We start from the raw sequence: 20,079 nt of genomic DNA, 5'->3' as shown, positions 1-20,079 counted from the left end.
GTTAGAACGAACTAATGAGCATTGGAAGTTGACAAGGTTACCCTTACAATTTGGATTTAGGTGAGGAAATTGTTAGAGAAAATCCAGCAAAATGGCAACGTAATTCATGGAAACAATCAATCATATTTCTATTTACATTATTTTTATAATAAAAAAAGATCAAAATTCCATGAAAGGGTAACACATTGTTTTACTCTTGAAGACCATTGTTTTTTAACAAATTTTTAACTCTAGAAAAGAGATGTTCTTTAGAAAGCATCCGTCTTTTCTCTTGAAGACCATTGTTTTTTAACAATTTTTGCTCTTATCCAAGCAAATCAACAAATCATGAACATTTCCCCTCAAAAAAAAAAAAAAAAAAAAAAAAAAACAAATCATGAACATTTAGCCGCCCTCTAAAAGTGGTACAGAGTAATTGAAGTAAAACGTCAAGAACTCGATTTTGGACAGAATTGGATTCGAAAACAGGTTGTGTTTGTTACTCAAATGGACACGAAAAACAATGAACTAAACAAGGATATGACTTAGGCGAAGCCTAAGACTAGGAATCTCGTCCGATCACGAAGTAAAGTCTAAATTTCGCCCCAAAGCACTAAGAAAATGGAGGGTTTTCCGCACTAAGCAAGAAGAATTTTAAGTAGAAAACTCAGTTTTCAAACTTGGTTTTTTTTTTCAGCAACTCAAATTTGATTGTTACATTAGGTTTGCTTGGTTTATATAGACCAAGGCAATACAATCTCCATCATTCATTCTAGATCTAAGGGCCACGAAAGTGCCTTACAAAAGCACAAAATAACAGCTATTTTGTCTTACACAAACTGAATATAAAGACTAGAAAACAATAAAGCATAAAACATAAAGTAATAAAGTGAGTTCATATTTATTTGCTTGCTAAAGGTCAAATAAGATGTGTAAGCCTTAGGAGAATGGCCCTTGGCAGCTGCAAATCTTCAAGCACAAGAGGTTAGAAGGAGTCCCAAGTCGTGCCCAACCCTTGTTTAGCCAAAAGAAGGACGTTGAAAGCGACATTTCTCCCATTCTCTTAAATAACTTAATTTCTGATACACAAAATGTGTCCTTAAGCTACTTCCTTAATCCTGCATTTTTAGGGCCAGTGACCCTAGATAAAGTTGCTCCAAACTCTCTAAATTATTCAGTCTAAGCTTTGGTTTCATGACTTTGGCATTTGTAAAGCTCCTGGACCTCAAAACAAAAGACGGACCAAAACCATGTTGGAAAACAACTCAGGAATTCTGACGCATCTTTTAGGAGCCATATCTCTTAGCTCCGGATGAATATTAAGGCCTATGATAGCTCATTGGAAAGCTAATGAAATTAACTTTCACCCCCAAAAATAATCACCCTAAAACATGGAGTAAATATTGAGTTACTTAACGTTTAGTTCACATAGGTCATGGGCTGTCCAATAATGCGTAGTCTGTTTGCATCGACCATAACTCAAGCTATAGACCTGATATAGAGGTGATTCAAAATCCATGATTTGTCTAAGATCCCAAGCTTTCCAATGACATAAGAATCATCGTATTTGCATAAGTAAAACTTGAGATATAGAGCTTGGAAGTTAGGCTTGCTGTAATGACACTTCAAAAAGCGATGAAATGCATTCAATTGTGAACCGTTCCTTGGACTGTTTCTTTTGGCTTAAAAATGAATTACAATGCAACAAATTTTCTTGCAGTAATAGATTCTAAGTAACATATTTTACAATGTATGGGGTGGGAGGCGGATTTGTGAGATTGTCTGCTGGCCGGTCTGAGGAGGTCGTTAAAACCGACCGGTGGTGCAGAGGAGGCGGTGGTGAGGGTACGGTGGTGGATGGTCACTGACGGGTGGTGGTAGTCAGAGTGAGAAAATTGAAACAAATAATTGAGTTGGAAGGAAATGAAGTCATTAAAATAAAAGAGGTATAATGGCCATTTACTTCCATAAAAGGGTAAAACCGGTTTATGAATGTAACAAACTGTACTACTACGTTGAATTACACTAGTACGAGAATCATTAAGTTGCGCTGGCTAACGTTGACCGTTCACTGAATCCTACATATACTCGTTGTATATAAGTCGTTTGTGTTCTTCTCATCACTACTCTTCCAATTTAGTCTAAAAATTAAAGCTTCTGCTGTATGTATTTGAATTTATAGTATAATAAATTAAATAAACAATAAAAATAGTAATAATAATAAGTCCCTTAAAATAATAATAATAATTGTTTTGATCTAAATAAAAGTTCTGGTTGAAAAAAAAAATAATAACAAAAAAAATATAATAATAACAATGTGGAGGTTAAAAATAGGAGAAGGGGCTAATGATCCATATTTAACGAGTACTAATAACTTTGTAGGACGACAAACATGGGTGTTTGATCCTGATTATGGTACTCCTGAAGCTATACAACAAGTTGAAGAAGCTCGTCTTAACTTTTATCGAAACCGGTTCGAGGTTAAGCCTTGTGGTGATCTTCTATGGCGTCTTCAGGTTTGTGTTTATTTGCTCGTCACTTATGTACGTACACATTTATTGGTTCTACGAAAAAAAAAAAAAGAACACGAGGAACAAAAAATACAAAATAATAAGGAAAGAATAATTATTAATTGGTTAAGTGCACGCAGTTCCTAAGAGAGAAAAATTTCGAACAAACAGTACCTCAAGTGAAGGTGGGTGACGGGGAGAAGATAACCTATGAAACCGCCACGAAGACAATAAAGAGAGCCGTGCATTACTTAACTGCCTTGCAGGCTGATGACGGTCACTGGCCCGGCGAAATTGCAGGCGTTCAGTTTTTCCTCCCTCCCTTGGTACGTTTTAGTCTTCAGTTGAACACCTAATCAAGTCATAATAATAACTACGGTTTTTTGTAGTTTTGATATGAAATGTATACAAGCTATGCAGGTTTTTTGCTTGTACATTACAGGGCATCTCAACTCTGTTTTTTCGATACACCACCGTCAAGAAATTCTTCGAAGCATTTACTATCATCAGGTTCATATTATACAGATGGCATTTGACTTGAATTTTTTTTAATTTTTTTTTTTTGCCGGCTGTAAAATAAAAAAGTTCTTATACAGATATCAGTTGACTCATTTGGTCAAATGCACTTATTTTAGTAATACAGTAAACTAAGTTGACAACGTAACTACATCGTTTAAGATTGTCTAATTTGGGACGTAAAACAGAACGAGGACGGAGGGTGGGGACTGCACATAGAAGGACATAGCACTATGTTCTGTACGGCACTCAACTACATATGTTTGCGAATCCTAGGAGTCGGTCCAGATGAGGGAGACGACAATGCGTGTCCTAGGGCTCGTAAATGGATCCTTGACCATGGTACCGTCACTCACATACCCTCTTGGGGAAAGACTTGGCTTTGCGTAAGTAATGCATATGTTTTTCTATGTTCCAACAAGTAGCCTTATTTCAAATTGTTTGACTGCTTATGAATTTTTATGTTTTTACTTTGTAGGTACTTGGTTTGTTTGATTGGGCCGGAAGTAACCCAATGCCGCCCGAGTTTTGGTTACTTCCTTCTTTCATGCCAATGCACCCAGGTACACTACCACCAACAATTCTCCCTTTTTTTTGGGAGCAAAGTCAGTATTATATGCACCCACCTCAGTTGGAGCGGATATTATTCTCGTCAAAGGTTTTAAGTTTAATGATGAAAATGTGCAGCGAAAATGTGGTGTTATTGTCGATTGGTTTACATGCCAATGTCATATTTATACGGAAAAAGGTTCGTTGGTCCAATAACACCTCTCATTATGCAACTTAGAGAGGAACTCTTTGATGAACCATTTGAGCAAATCAAGTGGAAAAATGTTCGTCATTTATGTGCCCCTGTAAGTTAAACCAATCAATTTTAACATTTAAGGTTTCTTTTCTTTCTTTTTTTTTTTGCATTTTTGAGGTGTGCGTTCACCCATGGACGGATCTAAAGGATGATTCATGTCAGCCAATCCCAAATCATTTTGGAATTAAGGCTCTGATGTTATTGTTGTATATTGATGCAGGAGGATCTTTATTACCCTCACCCATTAATTCAAAATGTAATGTGGGATACTCTTTACATCTGTACTGAACCTCTTCTAACGCGTTGGCCATTTAACAAATTGGTTCGAGAGAGGGCGTTACAAGTAACAATGAATCACATACATTATGAAGATGAGAACAGTCGATACATAACCCTCGGATGTGTTGAGAAGGTAATCTATTTTTCATACTTATATGCACACATCACAAATGTTAGCTAGTTCATCCACAATCTTCAAAACCGGGGTCATCTCCTAGATTCTATATCGCGGTTATAACAGATTAAACTTGACGCGAACTAATTAATAAGATCGACAAATTGCTTCACTTACTAATAAAGTCCATGGTGGCAGGTATTGTGTATGTTAGCTTGTTGGGTCGAAGACCCAAATGGCATTTGTTTTAAAAAACATTTAGCCAGAGTTCCGGATTATATTTGGATTGCCGAGGATGGGCTTAAAATGCAGGTAATAACTAAGTTAAATGCAAAAATAATTGTGAGAGATATGGTATATTATCGGATTGGAATAATATTATTCCAATCCGATATGTTATTATAATACCCTTAGAAATTAAATAGTAGAGAGTAATAAGTTCATAGTCTTATCTGATAATTCTATGAATATGCAATGCAGAGTTTTGGGAGTCAGATATGGGACACCACCTTTGCTGTGCAAGCTTTAATAGCTTCAAATCTAAGTCTTGATGACATTGGACCTGCTCTTAAGAAAGCCCACTTCTTCATTAAAGAATCACAGGTTTTAGTCTTATCTTAATACGAAAGCGATTAATCGTTGTGTTTGCTAATTGTCGACAACGTTGTCGTTGTATCTCTTGTAACAAGACGCAATATAAACTACCGAGTATACGCTATAATATTATTCACTACAAGTAGGTACACGGAATATACAAATATATACAAAGATTATTGGTGACCTATAAAAGACTTATTTTAGAAATCGTAGACGGAGAATTGCATAATAGTAATTGTCGTATTATTGATAATCGTTCGTTTGTATCTTCTCGGTGATACTGAAACTTAGTATCATCCGGTGGCTCTAGTTTAATACCTAGTATTATTGAAGTATATCTCGAAGTTTAATAGCAGAAAATATTTACCTCTATTTAAATAAAAATGGTTTTTTTCGATTTTCAATTTGAACGATTAAAACGATATAATAATAATGGAATTGTTATATGGTTAATAATGTGAATAATATAGGTGAAAGACAATCCATCGGGTGATTTTCAGAGCATGCATCGCCACATATCAAAAGGAGCATGGACTTTCTCCGATCAAGATCATGGATGGCAAGTGTCTGATTGCACTGCAGAAGGACTTAAGGTAAAACATATAGCATCGCTAATTATATTATGAGAAATGATAAATACAACCGAGTAGGTTGTATTTAAGGAACTAAAAAAGAAAATAATACTTAATATATCCATTAATTGCATTGATTCATGTGTAATTTATTCTCTAATTTCTAAATTAATACCAAATTTGAAAGGGTATTAAGGTTCTATTTATCATTTTCCTTATATTATTACACGGAGTAATTATCAATTACTATGTATGTAATTAGGTGTGATATATACATGATAACTTGTGCCCTAATTTGTTATTTGTGAAGTGTTGCTTGATCTTATCAACTATGAACCCAGAAATTGTTGGACAAATGATGAATCCCGAGCGCCTCTATGATTCTGTCAATCTCTTGCTTTCTCTTCAGGTATGCATTCCTTCGATTACCTTTCTTTTCACTCCTATTTGTATGTGAATTGGAGTTGGAAATTCAATCTCAGAACAAGTATTTAGACCTAAAAAAAATAAATCTCAACCCAAATAATCGATTGAAAGTATCTGAATTGTTGACCTGAATCTAACATGAAACCCAATTGAAACAATCTCAAACTCAAATAGAACGGAATACAATATAACCAAATGACCCCCACCACCCTATAAGTTTATTATTTCAGATATTATAAGAGTTGATTTAACAATCTCCAACAAATGAATATAACCGAATTCAATATAATCAAAATTGCATGTTCTTTTTGTTCTTTTTGGCCGAAAAGAGCTAAACTGAACTGCTAGAATAGCAATTCAATATAATAGAACGGAATACAATATAACCAAATGACACCTACTACCCTAACGCTTCCATCTCGACGGCCGATCTCTCCCTCTCTCTTGACCTGACGTCACAAATCCGACCTGACGCCACATATCACAGCCATGTCGACCAAGTTTCATCTCGCTCTCGCCGTCACTAACATCAGAAACCATGTCACCATTACCCTTCTAATGGACAATGACCAATATCCACTTTGGGTTGCACTTTTCATGAATCACGCGAAATTCACTTGTGTGCTTCATCACCTCATCGACCCCAAGTCCGGCAAACCTGATGCACCTGTCACGGCTGAAGAGAAGGAATTGTGGGTGACGCTTGATGCCACGGTCCTTCAATGGATTTATGCGACAGTCACGACGGATCTTCTGGAAACTATTGTTGAAGATGACTCTACCGCCAAAGCATGCTGGAAACGGACATCTTTCAAGATAACCAGTACAGTCGAGTTGTGACTCTTGTTGGTACCCTTATTCGCCAGAGCGATCCTCTAACTTAGTTCTATCATGCGCGCTCCATGCTCCCTCTTGAGGAGACCGGTTTTGCTAAAGCCACCTCCACTGCCCTATATGTGAATAAAAACGATGATGGCTCTGGTTCATCTGCGCAACGATTCTTAGTCGCCCTCCTGCTCCTGCCAACAAGAATGGTAATAAGACAAATAATGGTGGGTATAAGGGTAACAAGGGTGGGAAACAGAGTGATGCAAGTTCTGGGCAGCAGCCTTCGATACAACAACCTTCCCTTTCTTCCCGTACCATGTGGCAAGGCTATGGTGGCTTGCCATGGGGACCGTCTACTTGGTCGTATCCCCTGTGCCCCTACCCCACTGCTCCTAGCTTTGGTGGTTGATCGCGGGCACCAGGTCCTCGTCAGCAATCACCTCCTTGGGCTGAAGCTTTCTCGGCAGAAAATACGCCTTCTCAGACGGATATTGAGCAGGCCATGTATAGGTTTGGCATGACTCCACTTGATCCGCGATGGTTCATAGATATAGGGGCAACATCTCACATGGCGTCGGACGCAGGTAAACTCTCGTCTTATGTTAATTCGACCATTAATAATGGTATAATTGTTGGTAATGGTCAAACGATTCCAATTAGCGGTTATGGTAAAACGACACTCTGTAAACCACACCCACCTATCCGTCTTAAAAATGTAATCCATGTACCCCAAATAGTCAAAAACTTAGTTTTTGTCCGAAAATTCACAACTGATAATTCGGTCACCGTAGAATTTGACCCCGTTGGGTTTTGTGTGATGGACTACAATGCAAGACGGGGACGCGTCTCATGAGCCGTAATAGTCGGGGCGAGCTATATCCCATTACTCAGACCATTTCGCCATCTTCTGCTGCTTTTACTGCTCTTGCTCCGTCTCTTTGGCATGAAAAATTAGGACACCTAGGGGCTTCTATTTTTAATTCTCTACGTATTCAAAATTTGATCCCCTGTAATTGAAATAAATTGTCTTCCGTTTGTTCTACTTGCTCTATTGGAAAAATTGTGAAACAACCATTTATTGCTTCTTCTACAAATACATTGTTACCGTTTGATATTATTCATTGTGATATTTGAACATCACTTGTTGCTAGTTCGTCTGGGCATCGCTATTATTTGGTTTTATTAGACAATTTTACAAATTTCATATGGATTTTTCCTTTGCCTAACAAGTCACAAGTCTATACAATTTTTGTCAATTTCCGAAAATATATTAAAACTCAATTTGAACGAAATGTAAAAACTATCCAATGTGACAATGATAAGGAGTTTGACAACGCTCCATTTTGGGCATGGTGTATAGCTCATGGCACGACATTTCGGTTATCTTGCCCAAACACCTCATCTCAAAATGGCAAAGCGGAACACAAAATTCGCACTATTATTAACATGGTTAGAACCTTACTTCTTCGTGCTTCTGTCCCATCAACTATGTGGCATCATGTGTTTCAAATGGCTACGTATTTGTTGAATATTCTTCCAAACAAGCAATTAGAGTTTCAAACACCACTTTGCGCTTTTTCTTTGAAACAACCGTCCTATACCAATATCCGTGTCTTTGGTTGCTTATACTATCCTCTCATTTCGTCTACAAAAATTCACAATTTACAACCTCGGTCCGCTCTTTCTGTCTTTCTCGGATTTCCGGTAATCATCGTGGGCATAAATGTTACGATATCAAAACAAGAAATTCAACTTAGTCGTCATGTTATTTTCGATGAGTCTTGTTTTCCTTTTGCTGAATGAACCTTGTTTCCCTTGTCTGACTATGCACCTCTTGATGATGTCATTCACCCTATTATCCTTCGCAATGCTTCTCCTGACCCCACGTTGGCCTCTCACCAGCCCCGGACCCCCGTGCTTCCCCACCTCCCAGCCAACATGTCACTACACCTTTTTATTCCCCTTCACCGAGCCCTCCTCTTACGACCTCTGATCCAATCCATTAACAACCAGTACCTTCCTCCATTCCTAACATTCCTCCGGTCTCTAAATCCACAACACTCGGAGATCATGGTATACGTAAATCCAAGCAAGTTTTTGACTTAAATACTACCGTATCCATATCTCCATTACCTCATAATCCCGTGTCTGCACTTAAGGACCCTAATTGGAAAATGGCCATGGACGATGATTATCGTGCTCTAATTGATAATAAGACGTGGAGCTTTGTACCTCGCCTTCTCATGTGAATGTTATTCGGTCTATGTGGATTTTTGGTCATACATTTAATTCAGATGGTTCGTTTGAAAGGTATAAAGCTCGTCTTGTAAGTGATGGTAAGACAGAACAGGATTGTGGGGATACATTTAGTCCGGTGGTTAAGCCAGATACTATTCGGACGGTTTTAGTTAGCCCTGCTCTTTCACACGGCTGACCAATTAATCAATTAGATGTGAAAAATGCGTTTTTCCACGGCGATCTTCATGAAACCGTTAATATGCATCAGCCATTAGGCTATCGTGATCCTCATTTTCCATACCATGTGTGTCTCCTTTGTAAGTCACTTTATGGGCTGAAATAAGCGCCTCGTGCCAGGTACACACGGTTTGCTAATTATGTCACAACAATAGGATTGTCACATAGCAAGTGTGATCACTCCTTGTTTATCTACAAAGACGGGAATAATATTACTTTTCTTCTTCTTTATGTGGACGACATTGTTCTCACAGCTTCCTCGGATTCCTTGCATCTTTCTATTATGAGTCGTCTTAACTCCGAGTTTTCTATGAAGGATCTTGGACCCCTGAGCTATTTTCTTGGTATTGTTGTTCGCCGACTACCCACTGTTATGTTTCTTTCTTAGTCTAAATATGCAGCTGAGGTGCTTGACCGTGCTGGTATGTCCATGTGTAAGTCCACTTTGACTCCTATTGATACCAAGTCTAAGCTTAGTTCAGCTCCTTCCACTCCATGCTCGGACCCTCAATTGTACAGCAGTCTCGCTGGTGCGCTTCAGTACCTTACATTTACCCAACCAGACATTTCTTATGTTGTTCAGCAGGTATGCCTTTTTATGCACAATCCTATGTGAAGAGTCACGGGCGAGAGCACCTAAGAGGGGGAGGGGGTGAATTAGGTGTCTATTTAAAATTTAAGCTTAATGAAAGCTTCTTTTAAAACTCTTAAACACTTTAAACAATGCTTAGATGAAAGGAGAAGTCGATACTTAGAACTATAGAGTTAGAAGTATTCAACAACGATTCAGCAAGCAGAAGTTACAGTGTACTCAACTGTTGATTATGTAGATAAAAGCGTGAGTAGAGTGTGCAGCGGAAATAAAACGAAATAGACACGACTAACGATGTTTTTAAAACTGGTTCGGTCACTACTCCGCGACCTACGTCTAGCGCTATTTTATTAAACGTCTCAGAAGTAAACTCATACAAACTAAGACCACCCCGAATAATAAAACAACTCCCCAACCTACTCCGGTTGCTAATGCTTACACTACTACAAAACCTGTTATGCACATCGGACGTTTTTGTATATGGACATCGGATTAACGCCCGATGTAGAGTTTGGTCATGTCCATTGTGGACTAATGCACATCGGTTTTTAAACCGATGTCCATTAATATTTGCACAACGGATTTCTATAAAAAACCGATGTCCATACCTTTTAATATACATCGGTTTATATTTATAATCCGATGTCCTTTAGTATTATGTACAACAGTTGTAGTAGTAATCCGATGTCTGTTTCTGTCATGTACATCAATTTACATAGAACTCTGATGTCTTTATGTACCTATATTCATCAGTTTTTTACCTAAACCTCATGTGCATTATAAATGATATTACATCCTCTACTAATAAAACCGATGTCCTTTTCCTTGATAATTTTTTTAAAAAAAAATTGGAATGGCTAATCTAAATCAAGCCATTTCATCTGCATATGAAAACTTAGGCCATTTCATAACAAAAAACACTTGCATCCACAATTCAACAACTAACCAACAAAGGTCGTTCGTCATACTTTCATACAACGACCAAAACATAGATTCATATATACAACGCCATCCAAATTCAACAACCAAGAAAGGTCGTTCGTCATAGTTTCTTACAACGACCTTACCAAAACATAGTTTATACAAATGCCGTCCAAATTCAACAACCTACAAAGGTCCAAGACATAATGTGCAAAATCTAGCTAACACATTACTATATCACTAGATATTAAGAAAATAGTTCGCTCATAAGTCCCGAACCTCATTGATTTCTTCTTCTGAATAAGCCATTTTGTCTTGAAAAGGCTGTAAATCATGCACATAAAGGTTCTAATTAGATAATAACACACATAATCGGCTTGAGCTAGCTGGAGAGTTCAATTCTAGCTATAATAATGGGTATGGGGAAAAATTTTCAAGGCATCACAGATTTGTATGACAATATAGAGGCGAGTGAGATAATCTGACCTCGTTGATAGTTGCCATCGGATTAGGACGAGTGACAATTTCCAGCATATACCTCATGATGTAGTAACCGCATTCTATAGCACTTGGCTGACGAGCACACTAATAAAACAACATGACGACGAATTAAACCAACACACTTTGTAAATTAAACGTAATATAAATGAGTCTACTATTGCATATCAACAACTTACATCAACGTTCACCCATTGCGGTGCTTGATAACTCTTCCTTGACCCACCCGTGTAGCCGTATGCTCTTACAGACCTAATATAAAATTTCCAACAAAAAATTATCAGCCAAGTTGAAAAGTGTTCTTTCAATGAACATCTTGCATATCAAGAATAACTACTAAGTCGAACTTACGTATTAATTAAAGTTCTCAACATTGAAGGCACATAATTCCCGATTGAATCGAACCAATATACTTGATTATGCTCAACGATGTCAATTACAGCAAGCATCCAGTGATCCCTATAAATAATCAGTCAAGTAATCAAAATAATCAAACTGTTGACACTTTTGTTTTACATAAGGGTGAGTACTTACTCTTTGTAATATGGGGCAATGTAAATATGGCTTTTCTTCTTTTTCATCCAGTTTGAAATATATGTTACTGCTCCCTCTGATTCAAGGCTGCCTAGTTGTGAAGTTATTTCTGGACATAAGAATCCATATGTTTTCATGTCACAAACGCTAGACAAGTACCTGTAACAATATATGTAGAAGTATAACCAGCATGTACTTCAAATCATCATCTGCTCCAATGTAAAACTAGCTATGAGATGCTAACTTTAAATTCGGAGTCAATACATACCCAACAAAAGTCTGAATGACTGGAAGGGAGATCTTTTCCATGTTCAACAATGCAGTAATGTCCTCCTTGGCGAGTCGCAGCCTTCGCTCACGTCCTACAACATCCTCGCTCAATTGCACATCCGTTACTTGAGTTTCACCCATCATACTAACTACCTTGGACAAGAATCGTCTAGAATCATATTTTTGTTCCAAAAGTGCTTTCAAAGTATTGTTTGAACCAGCCACTGGATCATTTGTTTTACTTTTAGCACTTTCTACTTTTTTGGAATTAGTACTCTCATCAACTCTCTTCCGCTTTTTGCATTTAGTCTTACTCATCACTGACTTTTCTCCTGCTTGTACTTCATGGTTTTTCTGAGATTCCTGGAAAGAAAAAGACGCAAACTGATTACTCACTGACAATGTAATTTTCAGCATGGTTCAATCAGAACCAACTTTTATGTGTTGAAGACGGGGTAAGATAAGGCTAGCCATATAATGTAACTTCAACTTTAAAATGACATCCATACCTCTAAGTAGCGCAAACTGACTAAGTTTCTCGGCCATTGAACAAATGAACCAATTGCCTCACCAATAGTAAAATGTTCTTCAGTTGGTAGAGGTAATGGTGTGTCCTCCATATATTCCATAACAACGTCAATGCATACCCTTAACTCATCTGCTCCAAAGGCTCGACCGTGACATGTTGATGCCTGAGTTGGGGCCTTGAATACTCGTCCAAGTGCGACCTTCTTCAATCTGCGTATCTTTCACAAACTAGCTCGCATTCTACTCCCCGAGGAACAACATCACAACAAGATAAAAAAACAAGCTAAGGTCTCCTAAGCTTAATTAATACACTTGAAATCAACTTCAGAATTGCATAACAAAGAATCGAATTATTTTACCTTCTCAGGTATGTCAGCAAATGGGTCAGGGTCATGGTTAACATTATCATGACTACCATTCCCACTTTTGCAATTCATCTCAACCTCAGCATCTCTGCCTTTGTCTTTTTCAACCGAATAACTAACATTCCCATTTGTCCGTTGCTCCACCATCACTTCTATATCTTTATACATTTCTGCCCTCACTTGCTCCGTGACTTGCTCTGTGATCTGTTGAGTAAGCTTCTCCACAAACTCCTTTGACATAACTCCCTCACTTCGATTCCTTTTGCATTTGCCAAAATATTGCTTATGCCCCACTCGACCCCCAACACCTCTTACACGACCATAATGCTCATTAGTTCCAAGTGCTTTTGTTAATTCATCAACTTTTCCACTAGGTACAAACTCCCCTTTCTTGACCATTTCATTCACCATTTTCTGCAAATACAATATCATTATTAGCAGAAAAAACAAAAGAAATTAGTTGTAAAAATTCCTTAAAACAAAAAAAAAAAAAAAGAAATTTGCTGTAAACAAAATACTCACAAGGTCTTCTATTTGTTTTTTGTCTCAGAATTTAAACATTCACCATCTTTGTCTACTCTTCCCTCTATCCATAGGTCACCTCTTTTTAAAGTAGTTTGGGATTGACTACTTTCCCCTGAGCCGTCGACCTCATCACCACTTTCTCCTTTTTCTTTCTCTTTCAGTTTTTTTTCCAATTTCCGCCTTGTGTTCCTATATCCTCCACGAGACATCCTGTGGGGGTATTTGTTCTTCAACTGCCTCTCAGCACCAATCTTACTTATAGCCTGAAAAATTTTTAATTACTTATCAAATATGATAATATTATTGCTAACTAAAAAATTAAAAAATATACATGTTAACTACTCACTTGAAATTCTGCCGTCATACGCTTCTCTTTAAACCTTTTCCATACCTCGGATGTAATGTAAGGATACTGCTTTGTCGGATCAGTCTCAACAGGCAGCTTTCTTTTTTTAGGAGGTTTTCTGTACACATACAACGAAGTCAACTTTGACTTAAAGTTTGTCCATGTAGTATTGGCAATGCTGATAACTTGTTTCTTCTTCGTATCTGGAACGTTGAAAATTGTCTGCAAAAACTAAATGGCAGGTTGTAACAGTCAGTTCTTACCAAAACCTCTTCCCAAAAATTGTCTACAAAAAGCAAATGGCAGGTTATAAGATGCAGTGGGTTCAGTCAGTTGCCTTTTTCTTTCTCTTTCAGTATGTGTATGTGTTAATAAAAAGGTCTTAAGATGAAGTGGGTTCTTACCAAAACCTCTTCCCAAATCTTCAGCTTAAGATCCTCACCTACATGCTTCCATGTAGGAATATCAATCGGCACTTTTGCGCGTCCCATTAGACCAGCGTAACTCGTATACTTAGCACCAATTTTATCAATTGGCTCACCAGCTTCATCAAATTGAACATCATGTTTTATCCCTTTATCACGTAATGCTGTCAATTTCTTCATAAGTACTACGCTTTTGCTCTTTCTTTTAGGGGCAGTAGTACTGGCAGTTGCGGAAGAAGACATCCTGACCTGCATCAAGAAATGGCAGAATATTGTTAAACAATGCAGGATACTTGGTTTGATAGAATTATACTTGTATAAAAATAAAGTAATGTTAAAATGATGGAGGAAACTATGAGGGAAAGAGCATTCGATAAATTAACTTCAATGTGTCCTTGCTAAAGACAATGGAACAAGCAAAACATATGAGGGTGCAAAAAAAAAAAAAAAAAACATAAGCAGGTCTGCCTTTTTACAAAACAGACTGTGAAAAGGTAACTAGATAAAAATCATCTTTTACGTAAGCAGGTCTATTATTCTCATAACCCTTCGTCATGATCATCTCGTAGATAAAAATCATCTACATCTTCAGTAGTGGTAGAAGACGGCAATCCAGAAGAAAAAGGAGGCAATTCGTCATCCACTTCATCCATGACTTCTTTACCCACAAACTTCTTCTTACCATGAAGAACAATCGACCACTTTTCATCCGCTGGATCTTTAATATAAAATATTTGTTTGGCCTGACTAGCCATAATGAATGGCTCCGATTTGTATGCTTCACGTGCTAAATCTACCAATGTGAATCCCATCTCATCTACTCGAACACCCTTATTACGATCAACCCACATACAACGAAAAACAGGTATCCTAAACTGAGCATAGTCCAGCTCCCAAATTTCATTAATGACCCCAAAATATGGCTGAGCATCATAAGCAGGTGTATTATCTTTAGCACTAGGAACACTCATTGACATAGCCATCAAAGCTATTCCACTATTTTGCATAGTACTTCTATCATCTTGAGCCTTAGTGTAGAATGAATACCCATTGATGTCATAACCTTGATAAGATAACACGTTCAAACCAGGTCCATGGGCTAACCACCTTACTTCCTCGGATACTTTCTCACGGTCATTTTCCAGCTCAATATCTACTTCATTAGTAAACCATTTAAGAAATGATCGATTATGCTCCATTGCTAACCACCTTTCTCCCTTAGAAGGATTTTGTTCACTTAGAAGGGTTTGATGCTTCTCTAAATACGGATGTACATCGACCATGTGTTGGAGAATATAGAAGTGTGCCTGGTCAAGGGTATCTCGGTTAATAGTGACTACGGCTTTTCCCAGCGTACCTTGTCCCTCTATTCTTCCTTCGTGTCGAGATGTCGGAAGGCCAATAGGTTCAACATCTGACAGGTAGTCAGTTACAAACTCTAGCGCCTCTTCTGCCACATACCCCTGAATCATGCACCCTTCTGGCCTATTTTGGTTTCTTACGTAGCCGCCTAAGGGTTTCATATATCGCTCAAATGGATACATATTTCTTAAAAATACTGGTCCACAAATTTTAATTTCTCTCACCAAATGTACTACTAAATGCTGCATTATATCGAAAAAGGAAGGAGGAAAAAACATCTCAAGTTCACACATAGTTATAACAACATCTCGTTGTAATGTATTCAAGGTATCTGAGTCAACAACTTTGCTAAATATTGCATTGAAAAAATAGCAAAGTCTAGTAATAGCTCCTCGAACATGATTAGGCAGAACTCCACGAAGAGCTACTGGAAGTAATTGTTGCATTAAAGTGTGACAATCATGTGATTTCAATCCTACCAGTTTTAACTCTTTCAAAGACACAAGATTTCTAATGTTCGATGAATAACCTTGCGGAACCTTCACCCCATGTAAACATTCACACACACTTTTTTTCTCCTTTCGTGACAAAGTAAAACAAGTCAGTAAAATAGGTTCTTGAACCTCTAATTTGTGGTGCTAATTCTGGTCGTATCTTTTGTGCGACCATATCTTCTCTAGCTTTGACACCATCCTTACTTTTACCAGGGATGTTGAGAAGTGTACCAATGAGGCTATCACACACATTTTTCTCCACGTGCATGACATCAATACAATGTCTCACGGACAAATGCTTCCAATATAGTAAATCCCAAAATATGGACTTCTTTTTGTATAAGGTCCCATTACTTGGCTTCTTATATGGTTTTCCAAAATTATTTTCAATGTTTTTCACTTTTTCATAAACCTCTCTCCCACTTAAAATATTTGGAGGGTTTCTAAGTTCTTGTTTCCCATTAAAAGGCTTCATTTTTTTTCTATAAGGGTGTGAACAGCGGAGCAATCTTCGATTACAAAGGTACACATTCTTTCCCCCATGAACTAAACGGTCAGAAATTGTATCCTCCTCACAAATTGGACACGCTTTAGCCCCTTTCACAGTATAACTAGAGAGGTTGCCGTAAGCCGGGAAATCATTAATGGTGCAAAATATCATGGCACGTAAGTTAAAAGTCTCACCATGATAAGCATCATATACCTCTACCCCTTCATCCCATAATAACTTCAAATCATCAATCAAGGGTTCTAGGTAAACATCTATATCATTTCCAGGTTGCTTAGGCCCCGCAATCAGTAGTGACAACATAAGATATTTACGCTTCATGCATAACCAAGGAGGGAGATTATAAATTGTTAGCAAAACCGGCCATGTGCTCCACTGACTACTTAGACTACCAAACGGATTCATACCATCAGTACAAAGTCCAAGCCTTAAATTTCTAGCCTCGGATCCAAATTCAGGAAACAAATGATCTATTGTTTTCCACTGTGTTGAATCAGCTGGATGACGAATTTTGTCATCTGAAATTCTACCTTCAGCGTGCCAAATTAAATTTTTTGCATCTTTTACATTTGCAAAAATTCTTTTAAATCTTGGGATAATGGGAAGATACCACAAGACTTTAGCTGGGACCCCAATATTTTTTTTGGAATTTTTTTTCGGCAACTTGTAACGTGAAGCCCCACACTTTGGACATTCGCTTAAATCTTTATAATCTTTTCGATACAAAATGCAATCATTAGGACATGCATGTATCTTTACATAATCAACTCCCATTGGACACAAAATTTTCTTAGCATCATAGGTACGCTTAGGGAGTTCATTGCCATCTGGTAAAATCTCACTCAACAATTGAAGCAAACTTGTGAAACTTTTATCACTCCATCCATTTTTCGCCTTTAAACTATACAATTTTAAAGTTGCAGATAGGCGTGTCAAACTTGAACCTGGGTATAGGGGTTTAATTGCATCACCAGCTAGCCTATCAAACATCTCTACTTGTGTGGGGTCTTCAGTGGATTGTTTTAAATCATTAATCAGGTCGTCTACTCGATCAAAATTTTCATCAAAACCATCTCCCTCAATGTCGCTATCATCCTCTAAATTACTACTCAAGGTAGGCAACACATCCTCCCCATGCCAAATCCACCTTGTATAACTTTTGTCAATACCATTACATAAGAGGTGACTTTTCAATTCTTCAGAATCAAGATACACATTATTCCCACATTTAACACATGGACAATAAATTTCTTCAACATTCTCCGCATTATTAATAGCAACTCTAACAAAATGTTCAACCCCTTTCCTATATATAGGGTCCAAACGGTCAACAAACATCCAAATCCGATCCATATTCCCAATCTCCGTATATATTCAAGATCCACTGCGATAGTTTATAAGGTTAAAAGGTTATTATTGAAAAGTTCAGGACGAATAATTCAAAACTCAGGCATTAATCAGCTAAATACTTAACATCAACTCCATAATTAACAATCCACTGATAATTATTGCACACTTCTAACACTTAGCTTCTAACACTTAACTGATAATTTGATGCACATCAAAATCACGCTTTCTGATCGAAAGCATGACAAGAGAGGGTATTGCGATCAGAGGCAATTGCGATGAATCGTCAACGCTATTGACTGAACAGCTACTAAGTGCATCAAAATTGGCATGGGGAGGATGAATGAACAGCTAAACTGGTGATTTTCTTAATCCATACTACTGCCGCAGTCTAAATAGCTTGTCTATCAGTTTTATTGATGAATGACTACTAAGTGCGTCAAAATTGCACTCTTCTAACACTTCCCCTAACACTTCTAACATCTCACCCAAAGCATAAATTGATCAAAATTGCATACACTTCTAACACTTCGCCTAACAAAAACACTTCTAACACTTCTAACACTTCTAACAATCGATTAATCAGGCATGCATGCAGTAAATTGATCAAAATTGCATACGGTAACATCTCACCAAAGCATAAACCCCCAATTTGAAATAATTAATAGGTATCAGCATAAACCCCCAATTTGATTATCCAAACGTCATTTTTTTAAGCATAAACCCCAATTTTATTATAAACCCATAATTTATTCTTCAATTAAAATTGAAAACATATCACACAAATGGCAAAATCCAAACATGCATGCAGTAAATTGATCAAATTAACAAAAAATTAAGCCTTAAGTAAAAAAGATCGAAAAATACCTAATTATGGTGAGGGGTGACAGCGCGAGATAACAGCACAGGGTGGTTGACGATGAGCGCCTGGTGGTTGACGTGCGCCTGGTGGTTGAATGAATTTGATGAATTTGATGTGAGGATATTGAATTGTAAATTGATATGAGGGAGGATGAAGGTATGAATTGTGTATACTGACACAAAGAGGGATTAGGTTTATTAAAAATTGTTTTTTTTTTTAATTAAACATGAAATTATATAAGTGAAAGGGCGGTGAGGCAAATTTTTTGCGCGCTTATAATTTCAACATATATGTACATCGGTTAACTTTTATGTACGATGTACTTGATTATCATAAAGACATGGGCTTTCTTAAAATCCCATGTCCATTAAAATCAGAAATAATGGACATCAGTTTTGTAACTCAACTGATGTACATATAATTATAAGTACATCAGTTTTTTGCAAACAACTGATGTGTATAATTTGTACATCAGTTTTCTAAATAATCAGATGTCCATCAACTGATGTCCATAGCGAGTTTTGTAGTAGTGTTAAAAGCTACTCCGCTTCCAAGACTTTTGCTTTGGGCTACTCCGCCAAAAGACTTCGTGCTTAAAGCTACTCCGCAATAAGGCTTTTGCTTTGGGCTACTCCGCCGAAAGACTCCGTGCTCAAAAGCTACTCCGCTTCTAAGACTTCATGCTTAAGGATAACTCTATCCTAAGACTTTGCTCAGTTCTACCCGTTTGTTACAAGACTCCACTTATCTCAATGTTGTTCACTCAATTGAACGGAGGAGATAAAGTTTAAGTACAAAACACGGGATCCTTGAACACGACTAAAACGACTAGGTGCAACAATAAATTCAAGTAAAAGACTCAAAAGATAAATAAACAAACTTGCAAAAGGATTCAAAGATTTTGAAATGAAAAACGGTTTTGCAAAGTTAATTTACTCGATTGAAAGCTTAAGTCTTTTTCAGTTTAAAACTCGTTTGTTGCACACTTGTAAAAATGAATTAAGCAAGCTATTTATAATGTTCAAGTAGTATACTTTACATTAAAATATCTTACACTCATAAGCACAAGTGATTAAAAATAATGTAAGTAGTTTGCTTGGGCAACATGCAAAGCCAACCGAAATCTTCACCAACAAACCGAGTATTCTTCCTCAAGAAATCGGTGCCTAAGATTGCAAGAAATCAGGTTGTGCACACACACAAAAATAGGTTGGGTTTTTCAACAAGAAACAAGCATAAATGGTTGTGTTTATGGGAACCATAAACATTTCCATAAATGTAAAAGCAAACAACTCATTTATAGTAAGTGTCTTATTGTGCAAGCAAACTCCTTAGCAAGTCATTGAAAGCTCTATATTCTTTAAAACACTTCAAAATATTTCCAGAAAACATTTATGAAC

The 20,079-nt window shown here is 37.3% G+C and overlaps 1 protein-coding gene across 3 annotated transcripts in view; it reads left to right on the top strand.

The window, feature by feature from the left end:
* The first annotated feature begins 2,294 nt into the window (after nt 1-2,294).
* The window catches only part of LOC141591753 (beta-amyrin synthase-like), a 34,191-nt gene continuing 16,406 nt past the window's right edge, over nt 2,295-20,079 (top strand). For 2 of the 3 annotated variants that reach the window (XM_074412196.1, XM_074412198.1), the window contains exons 1-11: nt 2,295-2,495; nt 2,630-2,815; nt 2,910-2,999; nt 3,194-3,391; nt 3,484-3,568; nt 3,693-3,859; nt 4,031-4,222; nt 4,403-4,516; nt 4,685-4,807; nt 5,272-5,394; nt 5,684-5,782. In XM_074412196.1, coding sequence (XP_074268297.1) covers nt 2,295-2,495; nt 2,630-2,815; nt 2,910-2,999; nt 3,194-3,391; nt 3,484-3,568; nt 3,693-3,859; nt 4,031-4,222; nt 4,403-4,516; nt 4,685-4,807; nt 5,272-5,394; nt 5,684-5,782 — 1,578 coding nt within the window. The remainder of the gene's footprint in view (nt 2,496-2,629; nt 2,816-2,909; nt 3,000-3,193; nt 3,392-3,483; nt 3,569-3,692; nt 3,860-4,030; nt 4,223-4,402; nt 4,517-4,684; nt 4,808-5,271; nt 5,395-5,683; nt 5,783-20,079) is intronic. The other variant, XM_074412197.1, reaches the window with a different exon arrangement.

Source organism: Silene latifolia, chromosome 7, assembly GCF_048544455.1.
Source record: "Silene latifolia isolate original U9 population chromosome 7, ASM4854445v1, whole genome shotgun sequence".
In the NCBI taxonomy this organism is placed as follows: domain Eukaryota; kingdom Viridiplantae; phylum Streptophyta; class Magnoliopsida; order Caryophyllales; family Caryophyllaceae; genus Silene; species Silene latifolia.
The sequence above is the reverse complement of the archived record's forward strand: the minus strand, read 5'-3'. Positions and strand labels throughout refer to the sequence as shown.